The 25946-nt window shown below is 37.9% G+C and overlaps 2 protein-coding genes across 5 annotated transcripts in view; both read right to left on the reverse strand.

The window, feature by feature from the left end:
- The window catches only part of LOC113418111 (protein SSUH2 homolog), a 49776-nt gene extending 36758 nt beyond the window's left edge, over window positions 1–13018 (reverse strand). Inside the window, exons 1-3 of one of the 2 annotated variants that reach the window (XM_026676815.2) lie at window positions 12841–13018; window positions 3008–3106; window positions 80–161 (exon numbers count right to left, since the gene is read on the reverse strand). In XM_026676815.2, the coding sequence (XP_026532600.1) occupies window positions 80–161; window positions 3008–3106; window positions 12841–12877 (218 nt within the window). In that variant the 5' untranslated portion in view covers window positions 12878–13018. The remainder of the gene's footprint in view (window positions 1–79; window positions 162–3007; window positions 3107–12840) is intronic. The other variant, XM_026676825.2, reaches the window with a different exon arrangement.
- Window positions 13019–22847: 9829 nt separating this feature from the next.
- LOC113419427 (protein SSUH2 homolog) overlaps window positions 22848–25946 on the reverse strand; it is a 28996-nt gene continuing 25897 nt past the window's right edge. For all 3 annotated transcript variants that reach the window (XM_026678795.2, XM_087954620.1, XM_087954619.1), the window contains exon 13: window positions 22848–23977. In XM_026678795.2, coding sequence (XP_026534580.1) covers window positions 23837–23977 — 141 coding nt within the window. In that variant the 3' untranslated portion in view covers window positions 22848–23836. The remainder of the gene's footprint in view (window positions 23978–25946) is intronic.

The raw sequence follows: 25946 nt of genomic DNA on the forward strand, positions 1-25946 counted from the left end.
CAAGGAAGCAACTTAGGCCAACTACTAGAACCAGAGCAAGGGCATTTTCAACAAGAAAAAGCAATCAGAAATGACTTACCTACACTCCAGCAACACAGGGTTCCTCCTCTCTTCACTAAGTTTTTGCATCATCTCTGGAGGCGGAAATAACTTCTTTCTGCCTAGATGGAAAGGTTCAAGGAAGAATGAATAATGATGAACAGATACATACAGTGATGGAAACAAGATGAATACTAGAGAAAAATCACCCTTAGCACTGATGGTATATTCAATCAGACACCCTTTCTGTGCTTGTGGGGTACCTCTATGGATGATTTATGATGTTTGAGGTGTCCTTACCAGCTGTGAATGTGTCCATACAGTCTCTGAATCATATTTATTATCTATTTATTCATTCATTAATATGTTCCATTTGCACACATCTTATATGTGTGACTCTGGTCAAATCACACAATTAAAATAGTGACAGAAAACAGTAAACAAAATGCAAATAAAAAAGCAAAGTATATGCAAAACCATTGAAACTAAATTAAACACATAAAACATAATCAGCAGGAGAGTATTTGCAGTTTGAATCTGTATCTTCAGCATAACTCTGTTATATATTCTGTAATATGTCATTTGCCAACTAAATGCCTGAGGAAGATTTACATGGTTGATAGTTCTATGCTATTAATCTTTGGAGTGACCTGAGAACAGCTGTATTTTTCATTAGTATATTTCCCCCTTTTTTTTACTAATAGCAACTCATAAATTGATACATACTAAAAATAATAACATTCTTTATGAGAATTAGCTAGAATACATGTTCATGGAATAGGACAACATATGGATAAGGTAATATTTTATGCTATTTCTATATTTTGGTTTTAATCCTAACCAAACTACAAAAAGTAAATCTACACAAAAAGATGTAGATACTGTTTTAATGAGAAACTGAGCAATTTTTTATGCTTTACAAGACTGATGGTGATGCCTCAGGTAAAAAGTTTTGATTATTATTTGAAGCAGATTTACTGGTTTATTATTCTATTTCCATTCTATTATTTGCAACTGCACAGCACTCCTTCAGATCTAAAAATCTTCCTTTAATACACCAGTTTCTATTATGTTTCAGTGATATCATGTTATAAACAAATATATAAACTACAATTAAGATAGATAGTATTGACATTCTCTATTTTTTACAGATTTCCACTAAAAGGGTCACAAGCAAAATAGCCTATATTATTATAATTCCAACATTTTCTTCTCCAGCATTTTATAGAGCATGATTAGCACATTATTCATAGAGCACAACAATTTTTTTTCTTGGTTATTGTATTGCTTTGACCAATCCAGTTGATATTTAAAAGAAAACTCATTTTCTATGGTTTTTAAACTCAGGAATCCCGATTTATGAACAAAGACTGCATTAAGAATATTTAGTCTCCTGTTATTTGTTATTATTTTATATTTTCTTTAAATATCTTTCAGCCTTAAACAGGATTGTGTCATCTATAGTTCAGAAGAAATTGTTGTTGTTTTTAAAGCTGCTTTTTCTACATCACTAGCCAAAAAGATCCTAGCTGTTGTCCAGTTCAGGTGAAATATATTTAGAGATCTAGGCTATAGTTACAAATAGCTCTGCACAGAATTCATTAGAATAAATGAGAATGAGTCTCCTATTGTCTGGGTCTTTGTCATCCAGGAATAACCATTGCTGGTAAAGCACCTCATGGTAGTAAAAGACCCCTTTTTAAAGAACTGTTTGTCTTGTGTCTCCCTGCCCCCCCCAACAACCAATTTGGGTTTCTAAATACAAGCCAGATGTGAATGCCATTGAAGACCTTGGGAGGGAGAGAGGGAGGGAGGAGGAAGGATTAACACCAGACAAACAAACAAGCAGAAATCAATACCCTAATCAATCAAAGAGAAAATCACATCCCAACCAAACCTGGCAGGGCAAATTACTCTATACAAAAGGGAGCAAACCCCACACTTGCTAGCTCTGATAATGTTATTTAGTTGGGCAATAAATGTCTGCAAGCAAACAACCAAGTTCAGAGAATACCAAATACCAGGGTGGGCTTCAAAAAATTTAGCAACTGGCTCTTTGCCCGGTTGCTGGGTGAGTGTGGCCGTGGTGGGTGTGGCCTAGTCGACCTCCTGCACCATGGTCAGGGGCTGTTTTTGCCCTCCTAAGGCTCTGGAGACTTTGCCTGAGCCTCCGGCAGGGCGAAAACGGCCTCCCTGGGCTCTGGAGACTCTCTGGAAGCCAAAAATGGGCCTTTTCCAGACTTCCGGAGCCTCCATTAGGCCTATTTTTCACCCTCCCCAAGGGCCCTGCAGTTACCTGGGATCCAAAATGGACTACATGGGGAATCCTGGGAGGAGAGGAGTGGAGCGGGCAGGACCACCCAGGGGTGTGATTTGCCAGTTCATTGAACTGGCCATAAAATTAACCACTGGTTCACCCAAATCAGGGCGAACTCATAGCAGCCCCCTCCCTGCCAATTATTCTCCACCAAAGACTAATTCTTTGTCCATATCTTTATATGGACAAAGAATTAGTCTCTGGTAGAAAGTAATCATGCATAACAAAAAGAATAATCATGCAGGGCAGATCAGGAGCTTGAAAGGACTACATTTGGCTCATATCAACACTGAAATATCACTGTTTTAAATTCCCCAAATTCCTTATATTTCAGCAAGGATATTTTGAGAACTTCCATGTTTCTAATTTGGAATTCAATTTGGAAATATTTTTTGAAGATACTACCTGAACTTCTTTAAAAGACATAAGGCAGTCTATTTAAGAGGGATTCAAGATTGAACTATTGGGGTTTCTCTGCACAGACAAAAGTTCATTGTCTGACATGTTGCAGAAATGTTTATTTTTTAAAAAAAAAATGTGTATATTAAAATACAAGATAAGAAACACTGCCCTGATAAAGAACTTGTATTCCTGTAGTTATACAACTGCAACAATCAGTAAAGCTCAATGGATTGCAGTATGTATACATACCGTGATCACGAAAAGTCCATGTATTAAGACCAATTGGCATAAACAGATCCATAGGGGGCAATGAAGGACTTTCAGGCTCTGATTCCAGTTCCAGGGTAGCTATTTTAAATGTAAACAGTGCATGATATATTTAGTCCAGCCATTTTATTTTTGTGCATAACATACAAAATATGGGGCCAAACTACTTATGGAACTATCTTTATCCCATTAAAATTTGTCCATCCCTTTCGGTCAGGCAGGGAAGATATGTTGCAGACCCCTCAATTAAAGGATTCTGACTGGCAGGAACCAGAAAGAGACTTTCTCTGCCATTGCCCACACTCTGTGAGATAAGGCAGTGGCCTTGCTTAGAGAGCATAGAGCACGGTGTCAAACTCAATTTCAATGCTGCATCAGGGTTGTATTTGATTTCAGGTGCAGCAGGGTGGATGTGGCCAGGGTGGGCACTGCCCGCCTATCATCACTCATGTCGGGGGTGCCTGTGGTGGCCTGAGTGCTCTGCCAGTGAAAACAGGCTCCTGAGTGCCATTTTTGGCTGCGCCGGCCTCCTGTAACCCTCTGCTAGCAAAAACGGAGCTCTGGAGGGCCACCCGCAGCCCTCCCTAGCTCTGCTTTTGCTGGCAGAGGCACTGAGAGCCAGTCCTTCACTGTTTCCAGGGTGGCCTCACAGGGCACATCTAAGCAGCACACCTTGAGTTTGACACCTCTGGCATAGAGGAACATGTGGGGCTGGTTATTGCCCTGAAAGCACTCCCTTTGCCTTTTAATTACTTTTTAACGTTTTTAATTATTCTTGTCTTTTTAAAACTAACTTTTATATACTGTTTTTATGTTTAAATATTTTATTGTACACCATTTAGAGTCCGTGAGGGAGATGAGTAGTTTCAAAATGTGATAGATGATAGATAAATATAGAGATAAAGAGAGAGAGAGAGAGACAGACAGACATGGGAGATGGAGGGGGAGAGAGAGAAAGAAAGACAGAAAGTTTACAGTAAAAGATACAATGTCAAAAATGGAGTACTGAAAGTTAGAAAGATTGTCCCAATAGCATGATGTATTCATTTTGCCTTTGAAACTTCTTCATATTCCAAGGTAAATGTAAAATTATTCAGTTCATGTGTGGAAAGAAAAACATGTCAGCCAGCATTTAGTCAAATCGATTTTTAGCAATCTGTAATACAATTCTACAAACAAATGAGAGTTACAAGAAATGAAGCTTTTGATGAATTATTGATTCTTTTTCCTCAACAAACGTGAATGGTTTAAAAAAAAAATAAACTACTTTTAGTAACTTCTTTTGGGTGTGAAAAATGTGTTTGTTTTCAAGTACTATAGTGCAGTATTTTGTATCCTTTTAAAAATCCATACAAAATACATATCCATGGATGTTATAGGAAATGCCTCCTGCTAACAAAGTAGCAAAACAGTCATTTGATGCCATAATTCATCAATTTGACTGAACAGAATTTTCTGCTAAAAGCTTTCATATATTCTTCGCAAAGCAAAAAATAATCTTTCTATTTTCTTCTCATGAAAAAGAATATGAAGAAATAAATAAACTGCAGAAGATTTCTTATGAAGGGTTTCTTAATTAAATTGAATATACAGGCAAAGGAGTTTTGTTGTTGTTGTTCCTTAACACAAGCAAATATGCAGTAACTTTTATTGTAAATTCTTTTCACACTCTATAGTAAAATCCATAAATAGATTAGAGTCTTGAGGTTGATATAGGTTCATCTCTTTCCTGAAAAGTCATGATGGGGGTGGGGGGGAGAGAGTCAGAACTGGATCCAAAGTTCTGACCAAATTGATGGTTGGTCAAGAACTTTGACTGAATAAGCCTGAACATTTAAGAAATATAAGAAACAATGAACTTGTAGTTTTTATTGCAAAACTATTTTTTTTTACCTGTTGTAACTTCAAATGGTTTCTAAACAAGACAGTCTGTAGGTAGAGACTACCTATATAGATTTTACTTAATTTCCACCCCTATAAAATTTCATAATTCACACCAAGCATATCTCCCATATGACTGCGCCGTGTCCTCCTCCGAGCTGAGCCCCGCCAACTCAGCGCCTCTGCCCGATGCCTGTTCCGCTGAAGCGTTTAGAGCTACCAGTGCATTTGGAGATGCGTGGGGATGGGGACGGGCTGGGCGAGGGGTGGAAAAGACGGGTGGCTTTGGGCTCCCTCCACCAGCCAGGGAAGCAGTGCTGCCATCACCTCGCCTCCCTGTCCATGGACAGGTGGGCGCTATCACTGCCTCGGGCAGCCTCTCCTGGTGGCCCCTTCGGGTTCACGCTGGAGGGACTTGGGAAGGAAGCCAAGCTCAGGGTGGCCCGGCTCTTTTGCTTGGCAGGTGGGCGCACACCCGCATCTCACTTTCCTGGCTCTGCCCAGCCCACACAGATCTGGCGCGGCCCTGGCGGGATGAGCGGAGGGTCCGGTGGGGAGGCGCTCGCTGCCTTGGTGAGAGCTCCGCTGCCGGGCAGGAGAGCCCGCCTGTCAGCTGCGCTGGGCACCCCAGACAAAGCTCTTCACGCTCTGCCCGGCGCCAGGCAGGGATGGCGGCTGGGTGCTTCTCCCGAGGTGGGCCGATCCTGCGCTGTGGCTCCAGGAGATTTGCCTTCCCACATGGGGTTGGGCTGCCCTCTTGGGCAGGGGAGTCTTTGTTGTAGTAGGGCGTCGTTTTTAAAAGAATTGGCTTTACCTTCGAAGGCAAAGGGAAGGCGGCGACAGGAGCACCTGTCTCCGCCGGGCTCTGGTTGCAGGGAGGAGCCCTAGCTGGCCGCATGTGGCTGCGCCAAATGCCACGGCATTGCTCTAAATGCCACGGCAGCAAGGGAGAAGGGAAAGCAACGGTGGTGGAAGGTCTCCTGAAATGAAGTGCCCCACCAACGCCGAGGTCAACATCCAAGCCGTTGCTGCCCGCCCACCTGAGGATGCAAGGGGGGGGGGAATTAAGTGATCCCAAAAAAGACGGCCTAGCCATTTTTTCGGGGGTCAAAAAAAAATAAGGCCCGGCCTTATTTTGTGAGAAACACGGTAGATCAGAGGTGGTATTCAGCAGGTTCTGACCAGTTCTGGAGAACCGGTAGCAGAAATTTTGAGTAGTTTGGAGAACTGGCAAATTCCACCTCTGACTGGAGATTTTACAGTCTCCTTCCCCTGCCACGCCCACCAAGCCACGCCCACAGAACCAGTAGTAAAAAAAATTGAATCCCACCACTGCATTAGATGCTGATCACCTGATGTTGTGCTGAATGAATTAATTGCAAATAATTATCTAAAGTGCAAAGATACATGAGTTCAGCTTCTAGCAGAGGGCATCTACTCTATAGAATAACATATAATTGCCTACATATCAGATGAAATAAATGAAAGCAGTGGTGAAACATTTGCCTTGCACAGGTAAAAATTGCTTCTGTGATATGAACATTATAGAATAAGGCAAATGTATGGATCCTTAAATCAGTGTACCTGCCTTTTCTTCCTCCGGCTATTCAATAAATGACCAAACCCACCAGTCTGGGAGGAAAAGTTTGTAACATTTTTTTATTAACAGATGGGCACGTTTTTATTTCTCCCCTGAGACATCTCCCCCCCCCTTCAACAACAAGCACATTTTTAAAATAACAAGAGTGTAATAGTAGCTTGGGGATTTGGCAGGAAGAAAAACAAAACAAAACGGTGTGCTGACATAGCTTATGTTTCTTGCTGGAACTGCAGACAATATGCTTGAAATACTGGATGTTTACAGGAAAGGTAGCCTGTTATCATTTTGTCCCTACCTCCCCTCCCAAAAGTGCCCCATGAATGAGAAGATGAGAACTTAGAAGCAAAAATCTCAGAGGCAAAAATATCTGGGGTAAATTGCAGCAGATTGGCAAATAGCTACAATTTTGCTCCTGTTGCTTAACACCTGCACTTAAAAATATTTTGGTTAACTCAGATGTAGCTTTCATTCCTTGCCTGCTGTTTACAGTATACCAGCGTTAGATTCAAGGGATGGTGCAGTTAATTGATCTGTCTTCTAAGTAATCATTTTATACTTTTATAAATATGAATATATATTTTATATTCAAATGAAAAACAAAATAGACCTGCAAGTTAGCGGAGTGTTTGTCAACCTCAACAACTTTAAGATGTATGGATTTCCACTTACAGACTTTTCCCAGCCAGCATTTCCTGCGTGGGTTTATCTTGTTCAATTCAACATCAGGTATAAGTAGTCCTCAACTTATAACCATTTATTTAACAATGGTGCAAAGTTACAATAGCCTTGGAAAAAGTGTTTATGAGCTACATTCACACTTATGACTATTGTGTCAAGGGATCACACTCTGGGCACTTGGCAACTGACTCACATTTACGACTGATTGCGGTGTCCTGCAGTCGTGTCATCACAATTCGTGACCTTTTATGCTCATTCTGGCAAAAAAAATACCCATCTGCCAGGGAAGCTGGATTTGTTCAACGCTTCATTTACTTAATAACTATATTATTCACTTAAAGATTACAGTGATTCACTTTGTGAATGTGGTAAAAATGATCATAAAATTGACAATGCCTTGAATTCTGACTGCTGGACTTATGATGGAAATTCTGGCCCCAAGTGTAGTTGTAAATTGAGGATAACCTGTACCAGAACTAAAAACTATATATTTCTGTAATATAGGTAGGAATAGCTTCATCACTGGAAGCCTTCAAGAAGAAATTGGACTGCCATTTCTCAGAAATGATGTAGTCTCCTGCTTGGCAGGGGGGGGGGGGGGGTTGGACAAGGTCCCTTCCAAATCTGCTAATCTGTATCACCTGTGGGAATTGGAAATTTAGCCACTAAATTCATGTGACCTACAAATATAGCGACTTGCATTTACATTTCCCTGAATTCATTAAAGTATAAAATATGGTAATATGCTATATGTTGTACAGCTAGTGTAAGAATATTAATGAGTGTTATTATTTATGTCTGTAAAATAAAATAAATGAATTGCAACTCATTACACCATGAGGAATGATGGGATTTTATTAGTTATATAAGCAATGTGCAGGTATATCTGGCAACAATCATAAATTATGGGAAAATTAAAATGTACCATGTGAGGTCTATGTTTAATTAAGTATATTTAATTAAGTATTAATTAAAATAAGGGTTATTTAATAACTTGAGATTTTCATTCTGAGTTCCTCAAGTTGCTGTGCATAGTATGCTCATAGATACTACTCTTCGTACTTATTTGTGCGTCTTCAGACTTCTTATGTGATTTATTTAAGATATTTTAAGAAAATAACCAGTATGCTAGCCTACTGTACAATGATAACTTACAACCTCACCTTTATTTCCAAGAATACTGTTGGACCACATTATTCTTTTTTTCCTGAATGGTTTTTCCTGAATTGGGACAGGTGTGTTTTTGAATGGGAGATGTTACTTCTGCTTTGTCCTTAGATTTATCCACAAATTATTTTTGTTTGGTCTGAACAGTTTCCCTCTGGAAAATGACCATCTACAACTATCCACACTTTCCACAGCAGTCCTTTTATAAATGGAGATGTTCTCCTATGTGAGTTTTTTTTTGTGTGGGGGGGGAATACTCACAACTTTCACCGTTCTGAATAAAGCCTGGAGACTCATTCTTTCCTTCAATATTATATTCTGTCAGTATTCAAGGCTGACAGAATACAGAATTGGAAGGGACCTTACAGGTCTTCTAGTTGAATCCCCTGATCAAGCAGGAAACCTTATACCATTTCAGGCAAATGGTTGTCCAATCTCTTCTTAAAAACCTCCAGTGTTGGACGATCCAAGTTTCTGGAGGCAAGTCGTTCCACTGGTGAATTGTTCTAACTGTCAGGAAATTTCTCCTTAGTTCTAGGTTGACATTTTGACTAGTCACTCCTAATCACAAAGAACAGCTAATTTTTCACAATTGTTATTTTACGATATGGATGAATATCTAAATGAGTTAATTCCATAATTATAGTGACTCCAAAAAATCTTTATTGTTTCTATTCATTTCTCCCCAAAAGACCAGAAGTGGTCTCTTGATTTCAAATGAGAGTAGTCAAAGCTGCAACTTTATACATTATAGAAATAAACACAAGGACACAAGAATATTCTCTGGCTGGATTTCAACATAGTATTGTATTTTCCCAGCTGGATTGCTATAGCAACAAGTCTACTCTGGAAAGCATATGTTCCAAACAGAACTATTTATAACTTTGTTCTTTATTAGAGAAATTATTTTTGGAATGGCTTGAGTCACACACAGAGACCCTTCCCTTCTTAATTAACATTATCTACGGCATGTACAAACATCAAACTGAAGTTTTAAATCAGTCTGAAGAGATTTTATAATGACTATTTTATAGCCACATTGAATTTGTGTGTAAGTTAATTGTTGAATAAAAAGAATGGTTTAAACAAAATATTGAATTCATCTTTTTCTGCTCAAATATCAGCTGCCACTGAAACTGGAGATATTTGCACATCTATAGCATATTTACATTGAATCATTATCAGTATTGCAGCACTGGGGGGAGGGTAAAGAAATGCTATATGCTTTGGTACGTCACAATACAAATACCGCTTCTCACTTTTTTTTTCTTGTTACAACCCTATAATCCCTTTGGTTTGGGGTAGGATCAGGGAGACTGAGTGGTGCTGAGCATTTACTGGCCTTATGCCCTTCCTGATTCCTACACAGAGTTCACAGCAGATATTTTCTCTTTGCGCCCGGATAAACATTTGTTGCTGCCTAGGATTGAACTCTAAATCTTCTGAGTGGTAGATGAGCATCTTCACCTCTCACATACTTGCATCATAATAAATGTTGTGACATTTTGTGGTCTTTGGCGCTAGTTATACTTGTCTATGGCTGAATGAATTGCTCTTTAAAAAGCTTAAGAGAACTATTAAGGAAGCAGTGTGCTTGTTTGTCTTGTATTATTATAACTGCTAACCACTTGGGGACTAAATGTGTGTTTAAAAAAATGTGTGATTTCTAATCCACATCTTGATAAAAATGTTAGTTTGCTCCATTGAGGCCTCATCCAAATCACATGACATATATTGCTTGTTATAGAAGTGATGTGGCACATGTTGAGCAGGGTTGTCCTACACGCTACCTGAAGCATTCCTCACATAACAATCTCTTGTTGCTTTCTTGGTGGTATATAGCAAATTAATGTACATAGTATGGTGGAATGAAGTTTGGATTCCCTACATTGTAGGGGAATAAGAAACTGATATTTAGATAGTTTGGTTGGGAAAAAGAAGGTCAGAGTAGCTCCTCCTTATAAGTTGTCAGCGTATATCTTTAATAATGTGAGTAGTTGCTTTAGTCTAGTAAATGTTGTCTATACACGAAGAACAATAAAGGTAACTACTGAGACTCTGCATGTCTTTCTTGGTTTTTGGAGCCTGACATAAAGGGAAGGAAGGGCACCTTCCCAGATTTCTTTCAACAAATACCAGGGGTGGGATTCAACCAGTGTCACTACTGGTTCGGTACTTACGTTTTGCCACGCAAAGCAGCTGAGGTTGAAAAAGCAGGAAATAAATGTCAGGTAAGAGCCCGGGTAGGCGGGTGGGCCAAACAGCAGCAGACACAGAACCGGTTCTGTGTCTGCTGCTCTTCAGAGCTACCAGTTCTACAGAGCAGAACCGGTAGCATCCTACCCCTGCAAAATACCCAGTAAATATGTTGGATTGCAATTTCTAAAGTTCCCATCTATTGCAATTTCTGGAAAGCTGGAGAAATCTGTGTAAATGATCTGTCACTATAAGCAGAACCTCAACTTGGTGTGCATTAACATATGTCAATTTCTATGCAGCCTATTGATACCACAGAGATCAAATAAGGGCAGTATGATTGGTGAGCTATCAATTCCGACTTCTTTGTGGGAAGAAGAAAATTCAGGCAGTAACAGGCAGCTCTTTTGTATAGCTATTTAAAAACTACAAGAAACATCTATTAAACAAGGGGAAATGGACCTAACTAACATTGTCTATTGGAGTTAAAGAACCCACATCTGAAAGAAAAAGTTGTACTGTACATTGGGAAGTTACTTGATTTGTAAATCAAGTTAATTTACACGTGAAAGCTGCAGAAAACAGACTACTGTGGGAATGGAGCAGAAAAACATATCCTGAGGTCACTTTAAAGGTGAGTGGGAAATTAAAGTGGGTGGTATTGTCTGTTTCTGCCCTTGAAAAGCATTGTCCTGTCCATTCTGGTGAAGGAGCAACTGGACAATGTTGGTAAGTTGCAAGCCATTGATTCTTGAAACCTGTAGAGTAGGGTCTTACTACAGAGGTTGTATTCGGCAGGTTCTGATCAGTTCTGGAGAACAGGTAGTGGAAATTTTGAGTAGTTTGGAGAACTGGCAAATACCACCTCTGGCTGGAAATTTTACAGTATCCTTCCCCTGCCACGCCCACCAAGCCACACCCACAGAACTGGTAGTAAAATAAATTGAATCCCACCACTGTCTTACTAGCTGTTTTATTTCAATAAGTTACAGCTTCCAATGCAAAATAGGCATTGGAACTAAAACTAGTGGGTTCAAACTGTAGGTTTCAAGCTTTTGGGGCCAGATCTCCCTGCTTTGTACTTGGGCAAATTTCAACTTTATCATATTGCCTTTTGGAAAATGAGCATTTGTATAGTCATATCTATCACTGAATTCATTTGATGAATGGGGAACCCTCTCACAGCAGCCATTTTATGGGAATGCTCAAAATACATTCTCAAAGTTCTAAGATACTCACTGGCCCCCTAAAGTTTGAAGATCTCAGACTTAGATTGTATAAATAAAGAAAAAAAAACAGCGTTCAAAAATTCAGTAGAGTTGGATAGGATCAATTACATTTCCATTTCTTTCAGGCTTTATGAAGAGGAATCTTTACCATTGTAACAGTCAAGGAGTATAAACCAAAATGAAAGAAGATGAATGTCTCCAATAATTATGATTTGCTGGCATATATGTTCTTTTCTGTGGATAGAGATATTTAAGTAGCCTAAGCTGCATCACTTGATTTCTCTAGTCAATTATAAATGGAACAGACTGAAGCATTTTGTACTACTTTTGATGCCAAAAAAAATTGTTTTCTTTCCAAACAAAATCTCAGTTACAGCGTACAAAAAAAGGGCTTCAACCTAAATCTCACTATGGTTAAAATTGAATATGGAAATCTCTGGTGGGATAGAAATTAATATCAACTTTACATCTTAATTTTGTTTTTTAAAATATGAAGTGTTCATTTATTGGCAACAAGATTTTATATGCAAATATCTGGGAGCAAAAATCTCTGAACCAGATAAATGTATTACCTTTAAAATTAAGCTGTCCATCTTTGAATGTGCTTACAAATAATTACCTGGCTGTTTTTTTTTTTACAAAATGCTTATGAATCCAATGCCTTCCAATAGCTTAGTGCTGCATAGCCAGCTTTTTATAACCCAGCTGTTATGTGCACATTTTCCTTATGAGTTAGAGTTAGATAATAAATGATCACTAAGCTTTCTGATCGCTAAGACTAGCAGAAAATGCAACCTAAGAATGATCTCAGATTACAAATAAAAACCAAAAGAGTCTAAAGGAATTTTGCACTGGACTTTCAGCAAATATTATGATCCGTCCTGCAGTTTTGCAGGGCCATGCTTCAGTATGAGCCAAATTTCCACCACAGTCTAAAACTGAATCACAAAGTACACATTGTAGCTCAGGGCTCAATCAGCATCCTAAAACACGAATTGTAAGTCATTGGTTAAAACAGTATAGAAAATTCTGTTTTCTGAGGTACTCCTTTCTTGTTTACTTACTGTCTTTGTCTCCATGGTGCTCTTGATCCATTCTCATAATGCAGCAGAAAAAGGAATAAAAGCAAGGCAAAGTCCCACTGCAACTGTTTGGACTTGTATTGTTTACAAAAAGTTCTGTGTTAGCAGCAGTTCAAAATCCCAGGCCAGCTCTTGCAACCACTCCCAGCGAATAAAACAATTTGGAAGCTGGTGATTAATCATCAGTCACTACGGAAATGAAGTCTCAGCTCTGCAATGCGAGTAAGAGTTGCACTGATCACTACTTGGAAAGACATCCTGTCATCCTCTACATAGGACATTGACTTTAATCTCTGTGTTTTACTTCTATTCAAATTTACAGAAAACTTTTAGGGGAAAAAATCACTGTTGCATAAGCAAAATGTACTACGTTCCCCAAACTTGTATTCCATTCAAGGTAGACCTATCTGTTTAATGCCCCCTATTTCTTGGGCTTAAAAACGCCTAATTCCTATTAATTTCAGTACTATGGGAATGAAACTGCAATATATCAAGAGAGCGCTCACCAGGGAAGAAAAGACTGCCTTCACGGACCACAAACGGACACACAATCAATCTAACATATAATGAGAGCACAGAGTTCATAGAAAAAGGAAAATCAATTTTCATTCTGCACTTAAGCTAATAGGAATATTCAGAATATGGGTAAGTTTCACGATCTCTAAAATCCATTCCTGAGAATTTTTTAAATCTTCTCTAGATCATTTCTTTTTCTGTTGGGGTCTTTTTAGTAGGTGACATGACAACTCCTTAACTTTCTGCACAGATCTCTAATTATTGGCATCTCTCACTGATATTACTAGACATGATCTTTGCAGATGCAGGCAAGCTTGGTTGGGCTGCTCTTCTCCTTCCTCTCCAGCTATCACTTTGCTCTTCAGCAGCTCAGTTCAGTTCAGTGGAGACTTTTCCATTCTGATTTGCTCCTCAATTCACTGGCACACTTTCACTTTACAAAAGAAAGCAACAATCTCATTTGTATCAGCTGGAGGGGAGAGGAGGGGAGAACACACACTCTCTCTCTATTGAACTTCTGACTTCCTTTTATTTTGCCATCATCAGAAGATGGGTTTGTTTGAAAGGAGAAGTTCAAGGTCTTGCTAGATATTATATTTTCCATACCACACTGACACATATAGAGCCCTGGGCAATGTCTTGACCTTGATTTCTTTTTCACTTTTGTTGCTGACTCTGTAGTGAAATCCCCTGTGTCTCCTTCTATATCACACATGCCCATCATGGAATAAGTTTTGCCTTCTGCTCTTTCTATGATTTTCAGATCATTGATCTACTGATTTTTTTTTCTGAAACACTGTCTTTTTTCCCCTCTTCTTTTTATTTCTGTTTGCTTTCCAAATTCTTCACTTACCACCAACAATTGATTCCCTTCAAGTCTTGATAAATTTGACTTTTAAGTCTCCAGCATTGGCTCCTTGCATCATTCAGTACATCATTTGCTCATCTAGGTCTAAAAATAAGCAAAAGCATTGACTTCATATAAATTCATGTTTTCTACCTGATTGGGGACAACAGGAGCAAAGGACAGCATGATAAAAGATGTGAAATGACATTATCATGCAAATGTCACTATCTATTTGCAACAGACACAGGCAAGAATATAATTGTAGGATTTGTGATAATGTCATTAAACATGTATCATTTTGGCAACATCAGTTTCCTGATCTACAAGATTAAATAGCAGGATTGTATCATTTTGATTTATGTAGTCTTAAGAAAGCTTCAGTGCCTAGTGTCTACCTTTGATACTCATACATTTAAATACTTTGCTAAGGTCAACTTTCCCTCTGCTCACTCACTTTTTCACTCTTCTTTTTACATCTATTCCTACTTCTTTACTTTTCTCCTAACTACTCCACAGTCCTCATTTGAACTGTCAATTTATATCCTTAAATTCCTTTCCATTTCTCTCCATCATGAGGTTTCCAGCAAATTCATATAGTTCTTTCTGTCTCTGATTCTTCTTTAAAACACACACTACCCCAGCCTCAAGAAATATCTTTATCTCATTTAGTTGTTTGTAAAATTTATTGACCACCCATCTTTTCATAGGGTAACTATCTTCATCCCGTTTTCGCTCTCCAGGTAGTTTTAGTTTTCTTTTGCTTTTAGTTTCTAATTCCTGATATTTACTCATGCCATCTCAACTTTTTATTCTCCAGGTTCACTTATGATCCTATCTAATGGCATTTTCACCTCTTTGAATTCTTCCTCATCTGCCACCACAACTCTCTAATGAGTGAAAATTTTCACTACCTCTAGGAAACTTCCTAATAATCATTCATTTTATGCCCTAAGGCATAAAAAGGTTTCCATATTCCATAAATAAGGTTTCTATATTCATGTTCTTGTTCTTCCGGTTATCTGACTGAACATTCAAAACTCTTTCTTCAGTTAAAATCTTTAAGCAGTGGGTTTATTTATCATGCCTTCACTCTTGACATTGTGCACTTTTTTTAGTTTCCGTCCTTATCAATATATTACTCCCTCTTCTGTATAAATATTTTGGTCTAGCCTAACTCCATTTCCATACCTTTCCATACCATTTCCAATGCTTTCTTAGCATTTCTGTACATGCTTCATGATCTTCAATATATTTATTTATTGTATTTAGAATCCACCCATCTCCCTCATAGAAGAACTTAATGATCCAAGCTCTGTAAAGGACCTTGGAATACTCATCTCTAATGATCTAAGTGCTAGAGCCCACTGTAACTACATAGCCAAAAAGGCATCAAAAGTTGTTAACCTAATCGTGCATAGCTTTTTCTCTGGTAATATCACACTACTAACTAGAGCATACAAAACATTTGCTAGACCAATACTCAAATACAGCTCATCAGTCTGGAACCCACATTACGTATCTGATATAAGCACAATTGAGAAAGTCCAGAAATATTTCACAAGAAGAGTTCTCCACTCCTCTACTCATTGTAGAATACCTTATGCCACCAGACTTGAAATTCTAGACTTAGAAAACCTTGAATTACGCCGTCTTCGGTCTGATCTAAGCATGGCATATAAAAATCATACATTGCAATGACTTACCTGTCAATGAATACCTCAGCTTCAACCATAACAACACAAGAGCACACAATAGATACAAACTCAAGGTTAACAGCACCAAACTTGATTGCAGGAAATACGACTTCAGCAACAGAGTGGTCAATGTCTGGAATATTCTACCTGACTCTGTAGTTTCTTTCCCAAACCCCAAAAACTTTAACCTTAGACTTTCTACTATTGACCTCACCCCTTTCCTAAGAGGTCTGTGGGGGGCGTGCATAAGCGCACCAACGTGCCTACCGTCCCTGTCCTATTGTTTCTTTTATTTTTCTTATATGTACCCATTTCATGTATTCATAACTATGTATATACTTATACCTATTATCTTGTAAGCGATTGACATATCAAATCAAATCAAATAAAAATAAACTCTATAATAATAAGGAAACCTTGAATCTTCTCTCCTCCAGAGGCTCTCTTCTTCTCATACCCTCTGATTATCCATTGACAATATCACTATCAACTCATGAATTGAAGTTTTTCTCTTCCTTAATCCACACATCCACACATTATATACCCCATCATATTCTCCTGTTTTGGGATAATCAATTTTATGCAAGGCAAAGGAAAAACAGTTAAATATAGGAGAAAACAGAGATTAATTACAGAGAGAGAAGAGGAGAAAAGACAAAAGGAAATCTAAGTAAATCTAATTATGTATTGGTGTCATTGTTTTTTGTTGTTTTGTCTTTTAGAAGGCCAGATTTATCTGATAAAAATTAAGAAATAAGTTTCTTTATTATTATAAGAGTCAGTAAATTGTTCAAACCACCAAAATGTGCAAAATGAAGGGAAATCATAACCTTAACTTTGTCAATAGCTGTAATTTCATTGCCAGGTTTGCTGCAGTTTCTCATGTTGAAATTGCATCTGAATAATCAGAGTGGCTTCCTGCATCCCAACAGCATTTCAGTAAATAATAGCATCTGGTCCTCCTAGCAGTAATGCTTTCATTAATGCACCCCTTATTATTTGTCATCATCCATATGTATGACTTATACTGTACTCTTAGGGGGACAATTTGACACCATGCTTCATCTTACTGTTTATCTTTTTTGTAGGTACCCTGCTACCAGGGTTGTGATTGATATCTGTAGGGGAGGAAAACATTATGAAAAATTAGCAGACTTTGGAATTATGCATTCACATGATTTGCACATCATTCATTGAATCCCTTTTAATACTGTGGCAATGGAAAATCACCAAAAACATAAGTTCAAGTGCTACTTTTTCAAGGAACATTATAAAGGGCATTGTGCAATCAAAGTCAATCCATCCACTAAGGAGATGAAATAAACCTTAGCAAATATCGAACAGTTGCATTGATTGGTTGATTGGTTTATTTCATCTCAGTCGAGGTAATGTTTTTAAACTTGTCATTCAGACTCAAATTAATGGATTCAGCATACTCAGTGGATGGACTCCCATCCTGTTTATGTTGGAGGCACCATTCAAGGGAGGAGTGTAAAACTCACAGCCCATGGGCTGGGTACATCACACACTGGCCACACCCACTCCTGGTTTAGTAAAGGGGGGGAAGTTGCAATACATCACATGATGGCAATGTGGCATCATGAGTTTGACACCCCTGATTTAAAGCACTTCCAGGTTGAAAGAATTAGCCACTAATATCATCATTGCTCAGGAGATGCCCATTGGGGCTCCTTTCATGTCCTCATCAGGGCACTGGATGTCGGGAACTCACCCCTCCATACAGCAGCACTCAAGTCTTGAATACAGGTTTCCTAACCTCCAACCCAATTTGTAGCCCACTTTTACTTTATGCCAGACTGAAGGCTGTGAACATACTTCATGCCCATGCTTCCCATTTTCTCCACCTCGACAACCCTGTAAGTTGATGGGAACAAAATGACTAACTCAATATCACCCAGCCATCTTTCATGGCCAAGGGAAGACTTGAGCTTATGATCATTTTCTATCTCAGCATTTTAGACACTACGGGTAGTCCTTAATCTGGCAACTGCACTGTTTAGCAACTGTTTGCAGTTACAACTTAGATGGAAAAAAATAATTTTATGACCAATTCTCACATTTACAGGTCTATAAAAGATCTATAAAACAGGTCTATAACACAAAAGAAAGCTGAAATAAGATTATTAGCACAGTTGCTTTTTCACTAAGTTTTGCTTAATCATAATAATAAAAATGTAATTCTTTTTTGGCCAAGTGTGATTGGACATACAAGGAATTTGTCTTGGTGCAAATGCTTTCAGTGTACATAAAAGAAAAAATACATTCATCAAGAGTCAAGAATCATCAGGTACGACACTTAATAAGAGTCATAGAGTACATTAAGCAATCAATCATACTAGGAAACAGTCAATATAAGGATACAAGTAAGGATACAAGCGACAAAGTTACAGTCATACATAATGATCAAGTTGCTGGTCCCACTTGCAATAATTAAATGAGGACTACCTGTATACCAAATGAGTTTTCAGTAAGGGTCAATATATTTATTTATTTACTCCACTTATATGGCTACTCAATCTCCTTGGAACTCTACAGTAGATGCTAACATCCAGCTAAATGCAACAACAAATCACCAACACCAAAAAATCTATCCTCTAAAGTATGCTGAAAGAATAAAACCAGTGATGACTTAGCATAATTAGAAATAGACCAAAAAACGCTGGAAAGACTGGCCATTGGAAAACACCTGGTGAACCTACTACCAGAGGTCAGTCATCTACAGAGAGAATGAAGCCCTGCCAACTCTTCAAATCCCAATTGTTGACTTTGACAGCATAATTTTTCATTTCTCCTTAAAGATGCAAAGGAATGTGTTAAGCCTCTAGACAGCTAAATTACCTATTTCCTGTTATAAAATTTCCCCAAAACAAAAATAAAAGGGAATCTCCCAAATGTGAAGCTGGAAGTTTCAGATGACTAAAGAAAAAGCACACATCTTTTTTTTCCCTACTTAATACTACTTAAAAAAACAACTTGCAACTATACACCTCTTTTACTGGGCATATGGTGGAACAATGAACATGCATGTTGCCATCAATTGTCAAGAAAATGTTAGTGTCTAAGATTTCTGAAAGGAATAAAGTAATTAAAAAGATAGCGAACAGGGGACATCCATTAAGTAAGGCAAGTTTTATAGCAAGGCCAAGTAATCTTGCTAGTACTTAATTATCTATCTTTTTTCTTTGCATGTTTTTGAAAGTTAATGCTGCTGCTCCATACCTACTACTGATTTGCAGTTCCCTTTTGCAGTTATTTACAAATGAATTTGTATTTGGTGCTATTCTTTTAATACCCTTTTAGAGATTGTTAAAATATTTATTAAACTCACTTTGGGGGGGGGGAACACCTATTTAACATTGTAGAAGAGCTACATGTCTTTTAACCACTACCCTAACCACTCTCAATCAAATTACACTTGCAACATCAAATTATTCTGATCTGAAATATTGTTCAGATTCAAACAGTTTAAAAAGTTTGATTTAGATCAATTATTCCAAGCATCTAAATAAGTGAATTCATCACTTCATTTTTATTAACATATTTTTCAAATGAGCAAAAGTAATTCGTTAAAGTGATACTAAAGTTCCAAGATTCCTTTGAATAACATTTTAGCAAATCTCCAAACTAAAATTCCCAATGTAATCTTTGCACCATTATAATAAGTACATAGAATTATAAACACAGTTTAGTGTTATCTATTAGATGAACCATCCAATCAAAATAATATATTAGATGAACCATCAAAATAATAATCCACAACAAACGGCATTTCTGCATTCTTCCAAATAGTCTTCGAATTACAACAGTTTGCTAAGTGACCATTTGAAGTTATAATGGCACTGAAAAAAGTGACTTATGACCATTTTTCACATTTCAGATGCTTTTGACAACTGATTCACATTTATGACAGTTATGAAGTGTCCCAGAGTTATCTGATCCCCTTATGCAACCTTCGGGCAAACGAAGTTATTGGGAAAACCAGATTTACTTAACAACCATGTTACTAATTTAACTGCAGTGATTCACTTAACAATGTGACAAGAAATATTGGAAAATGGAGCAAAACTATGTAATTTTTATGATGAATTTGCCTCTTTCAAAAACTAAAAAACCCTAACGTCTCCAATTCTGCTCCAGTTATTTATGCCTTCTTTGTCAAATTATCTACATTTTATTATTGTGTCTCAAATGCTGTTAAAATGTTACTTGTAAATGTCAGGCAAGTGCCACAAATTGTTCTTTCATGTTACTTATGAGAAATTGTAATAGATTATTGCAATTGTGAAAACTTGACATGAAAGGAGGAATATAAATGCTTTAACATAAATAATACATCTGAATTTCCCACATTACCATCAAATATATATGACTGTCAGATACCATAAAAAAACTACAGATGCCATGAAATATTATTTCACTGTATGTTGCTTACTACGAAAAGAAGTAGCAATAATTGCCAAATGCAAGTAATCCTTGACTTATGACCAATATTGAGGCCAGAATTTCTTTTGCTAATCAAGGCAAATGTAGTGAGTTGTATCCAATTTACAAGCTTTTTTTGCCACCATTGTTAAGTGAATCACAGCAGTTCAGTGAATAACATGGTTGTTAAATGAATCTGGCTTCCCCCATTGACTTTACTTGTCTGAAGCAAGCAGGGAAGAACACACGTGATGATCACATGATTCCAGGATGCTGCAAACATTGAAAATACACGAGAGTGGGGATACTGCAATGGTTATAAGCAGGACAAAAATAATTATAAGTCGCTTTTTTCAGTGCTGTTGTAACTTCAAATAATTGCTAAACAAGTGGTTATAAATTGAGAACTACCGTATATGCCGGCGTATAAGACGACCCGGCGTATAAGACGACCCCCCAACATTTCCACTCAAAATATAGTTTGTTATATACTCGCCCCTCTTCCGCACGCCTTCCACTTTTGCACTTTTTTTTGAGGCACTTTTGCGCACCGTGGAAGCGAATCCGTGAAGCCGAAAGGAGCAGCCAGCCTTCTCCCAGCTCCCAAGGAAATGAGGCTCGCACTGCCCGGGCTCCGCTGAGGTATCCGGCTGGGGCTGTCAGGAGTTGTTACCGCTGGCGCGGCTCCGCGCGGCTCCAGTCCCGCATTGCCTCGGGAAGGGAAAGGCAAAAAGGAAGAGCCGCGGCGGCGCTTTGCAATGGCAGCAGCGGCTCCTGGTTTTGCCTTTCCCTTCCCGAGGCAACGCGGGACTGGAGCCGCGCCAGCGTAACAACTCCTGACAGCCCCAGCCGGATACCTCAGCGGAGCTCGGGCGGTGCGAGCCTCGTTTCCTTGGGACCTGGGAGAAGGCTGGCTGCTCCTTTCGGCTTCACGGGATTCGTTTCCACGGTGTGTAAAAGTGCCTCAGCCGCGGGCAGCCGCAGTGCTTCCCAATTACTATTTGCCGGCGTATAAGACGACCCGGCATATAAGACGACCCCCCCAATTGGAGGCATGTTTTTCAGGGCAAAAAAGTCATCTTATACGCCGGCAAATACGGTACCTGTACTTGTTAAGTAGGGGGGAAATTACAAAATCTCTGAAAAATATAAATGGCTACATATTACATGAAACAACAAAAAAACCCCACAACTGATCAAATATTATCCCTTGCTATCACCATCATCTTCCCAAATTTTTGCAATGTATCTGATAGAAATGTTTACACAGAGGTTCCATATTCCTTATGAAATACTTGGCTTGATCTATTTTTTCTTCTCTTTTTTTAAACTTACTGTGTATGTGAATACAAATTACATGAGTATTAGTTCTACAACAGCATTATCCAGTGACCAATGTAGGAATTAAAATCCGGTTCAGTTCCAAGCCAAGAGAAAGGCGCTGGAAATAAAATGGAGGTGGACTAACTGCAAGCAAAGAAGGTTTATTCAATTTCCAGGAATTTCAGTGACAGCAGCAAGGTTTCTGGGGTAGCTGATAAAATGGCTGAGTGAGTGGATGAATTTTTATAAGTTTCTGGGGTTTTGTGTTTGAGATGCACTACATTGGGGGTTGTACAATGTAGTGAGCCTTCTACCTTTTGCTGTTCTAATGGTGGTGGCTTAATCCTATTATGTCCTAAAGGTGATATCCTGTCCTTAGAATTTGGGTGGGGAATGTAGATTTTAGGAATCTTTCTTTTTCTACTTTTAATCCCTTCTGGGGAAGCTGGGCTGAAGGCGTCTTGTTTATCAATAGGCTGGCCTGGATTTCTTAATGGGCACAAAATATTCATCTCTAAAGACTTTGGGCATCTGCTGGATGCTGCTTCCTATAGCAGGAAGACTGTTTCTACCTTTTTAAAGATTTTTCTCCATTTCTCCTTTAGGAAAATATTCTGTCTTTTTTAATATTAAGAATAAAGAATATTTTAAACTGGGGAGTGGGAGGAGGCTATGTACACCAAATTAAACATTGAGATAAAGATATCCAGTGAGCTTAATGGTAGAATGAAGACTTAAACCAGAGTTTACCCAAGTACTTTTAAACACTACAATGCACTGGATATTTAAAGAGTGTATTTATTTTATTGAATTATTTCTGTATCAAATTTGGACACCACTCATCTCACTCACAAAATACTTTTAAAGTGGTACCATCTGCAAATGATTTTCTGGAATTAATACCGTCATCATAGTGTTTTTTTTCTCATTTGAAAACCTGATTAGGCAATTAAGGTCACATCCTTAAACTTGTTCTAACAGTGCTGTATAAATAGAACAAAACAAAGCAGCCTGTTACTTTCTGATAACATTGTCTTTTATTTATCTACTTTTGAAAAGGAGCAACATTTGGGAAAAACACTATTATTGCACCATAAAATAATAAAGCATAAATAAAAATAACCAGAAAATAATATTTTTAAAAAGTAAGAAACAAGATGCCACACTTTATCAAAACAGTGCTGAAAACTTTATTCATGGGATAAATGGGAGCTAACAAATAAAAAGTGGCAAATGTTTGCTTTACCATAATAAATGTTCTGATATAAATCACAGCTCTTCACTGAGCTGCTGTTGACATAGAGAGGTTTTTGTGATTTATAGTTTGTTTAGTTTTAGACTACTGCGACTGAAATACTATTTTGCCTTAAACAGAGAAAACATACAGAGAAGATTTTTGACATGATTGCACACTGAAAGCACTGTCGTAAGAAAATAATTCCTTAAGCACGACTTAGCTTTGCAGACTTTTTATGGTAAGTCGGGATCTTGAAAAAGTAGAACATTTAATAAAATACAGGGATTATCAACTTCAGATTTTAAATTTACAATACAATTGGAAAGAGGGGAAAGGAAAGGCCATACAGCCTGCAGAGTATAGAAGTACAATCCTATATATCTGGAGGGACCAGATTAGGAAAGGCTAATATAACATTCAATTGCCCTATTTTTTTAAAAGATATACAGTACATATTATGGTATGTGCATTGATTTCTGAGATGCAGACCTCACCATGCTGACTGATGTAGAAGTTTGCCTATATAGCTATTAGTGGTAAAGCTTGCCTCCTACACACAACACTGATAAGCAGCCATCATTGGAATACACAACTTCTCCAGTGAATGTCCTGGGTAGAAAAACAACTGAATGGGGCTCATGAAAAGTATCTAAATATTTGAACTGCAAAATATACAAATATGCTATTTCAAGGTACATTAGACTTAGTAGTTTCCTTCACTTTTCATCTGATTAATGGATTAGCCACACATTCTTCTGAACAGAGAAAACAATGCAGAGATTCCTCTGGATGGAGCAAATAGTAACATCCTTTTCTGCATAGTCCCTGCACAAAAATAATCCAGAGAGATGCTGTAGAGATTAAAAGCAGGGAACAGCTATGTAGTTTGATAAGGGACTGCACTAAACTGGTTATTTTTCACAAGATTGAGCAGTAGCATTTTGCAGGGTAGTCTTTGCTGTAGACTTTATTCTCATTGCCAAAGACATAAAAGGAGTAAAGTTTGCCTTTCCATTCATATTTAACTTTTGTGAGTGGCACCAGCTCAACCGTTTGTCTCTGCAAAAAGAAAGAGAAAAGAGTTATATATTTCTGATATCATTTATATCCTCTTCAAATGTGAACTTTACAATTTAGGTACTAGAGTTAAGATTGGCAATTAAGACTGTCTACGGTTGATATGCAAAAGGCAGGCCCTTCCCAACAGGGGCTTAAAAGTTATGGAATTCCTTTCCAAGTGCTTATACTTTTTCCATTCAGTACAGGCATTTAGGTGAGTCTCTTTAATGTTCCTCTTAAGAGAAAATCAAAAGAGTTTATGTTTGCAGACAATTTTTGTCAAAACAATCAATCTGGTATTCTGATGCACATATGACACCTGTCTGTAACTCATCTTGTTTTCTTTGGAACATCAACTTGAGAGGACATTGCTTGTTTAGAATACCTTGAAATAAAAAAGCAGTAAAGTATGAGCCCAGTTTATGAGTGCTGTGCTCTGCATATTTCCTTTTCCTTAGGAAACACACACAAAACAATTGGAATCTGATGTGCATGGTGAGGTATAGGCCATTTCATTCCCTTAGCCTCCTATAACTAGCTGGAGGAAGAGGAGGAAGGGAACTAATGATTTGCAAGCTCTGTGTTAATCCCAGCATCATTTTTATGCCATTGCATAAGATCTACTGAGATTCCACTCTCAAAATTGAGGGTGGAAATGTGTGATGAAATGTTGTCCAGGCGAAAGGAGTGCATTCCAGAGGAGCAAAAGACAATGCTGTTTAGATAGCTTGTGTGAAAGAAAGAGGGTGAAGATGGTTCCTGCCTAATAGTTCCCAGGATATGTTTGATGGTACAAGTAGCCTGCTTTTGTTTGGCAAGATATCTGTCTATAGGTGAGGAATAATAAACAAATCTGTATAGAAGACTCACAATGTGGCTTTCTTTGTTTTGGGAACCTGACAGAAAAGGAAGAGGAGGCCAATCCTTACAAACAAGCCATTTGTAGCCCAGTTTTTGTTTTTGTTTTTTTAAGATGGAAAATGGAATAGAAAACCTCAAGGTGCTCCTCAGGGGTTCTTCAAAAAGTATCTCAGCAAGGCCCCTTCCTACCTTGACCATCCACTTCTTCACATCTGGAAGCTTGATGCCAGTTTTCAATGGTTATGGGTTTCATAGATATTTTATTTTATTACAGATGTTGGTTTAACTGTTGATGGGGAGCCACCCACAGTTTGATATAAGATGGGCAATTATATAAATGTTTTCAATAAATAATGCAGGCTGAAATCATTCCCACATTACAAGGGAACCTTTTGCAAGCCTGTGGAAAGAAGGGTGGTAGAATACAATCCCTAATTCCTAGACAGAGAATATTTCTACAACCTCCAATTTTGCTTCCATGTGATAGAAATCAGTTGTGTCAGTTCCCTAACCAGGCAGCTCTTTTATATTCATGGATGCAAGTATTATAAATTTAGAATCATTGTCAGTTTGTAATCTTTGCAACATACATCACTTGAAATATTATCTCAGAAAAACATGCTGGTGGAACACTTTAGTTTCTTTTGTTTTTTAATTCTCATTGGTCCCCTCCTTTCCTTTTTGCTTGTTGTTTAATAAAGGCAAAAATAAGAAAGAACAACAAATTTCCATACATGATTCACAAGTATGTATATTAACTCTGCCAAAAATATTGGAACAAGCATGCCTATTTTGGGGGGAGGTGGGGAAATGTGTTTATATCAAATGTCTCTATAGTATAAAAACAATTGAGAAATTAATGTGACATTACTTAGGAAAAATAGTATGCTTTTATTTTACCCTTTTTAACAATCTTTAGGTCATACCACTAGAAACTGTGACGCAAAGAATTCAAAGAACATTTGAAAATTTACATTTTGGGATATTTTCAGTTGAAAACAACTTTCACACAAAAATTCAAGCCAACTTGTAGATTGTGACTTTTAAATATATTTAAAATAAAAATCAATGATACATTAATGATGTTATCTAGTTTGGGTAATCAAGC

The sequence above is a fragment of the Notechis scutatus genome, chromosome 2, assembly GCF_049901735.1.
Source record: "Notechis scutatus isolate UNSWTSFEM ecotype Mainland chromosome 2, rNotScu1.2, whole genome shotgun sequence".
Taxonomy (NCBI): Eukaryota; Metazoa; Chordata; class Lepidosauria; order Squamata; family Elapidae; genus Notechis; species Notechis scutatus.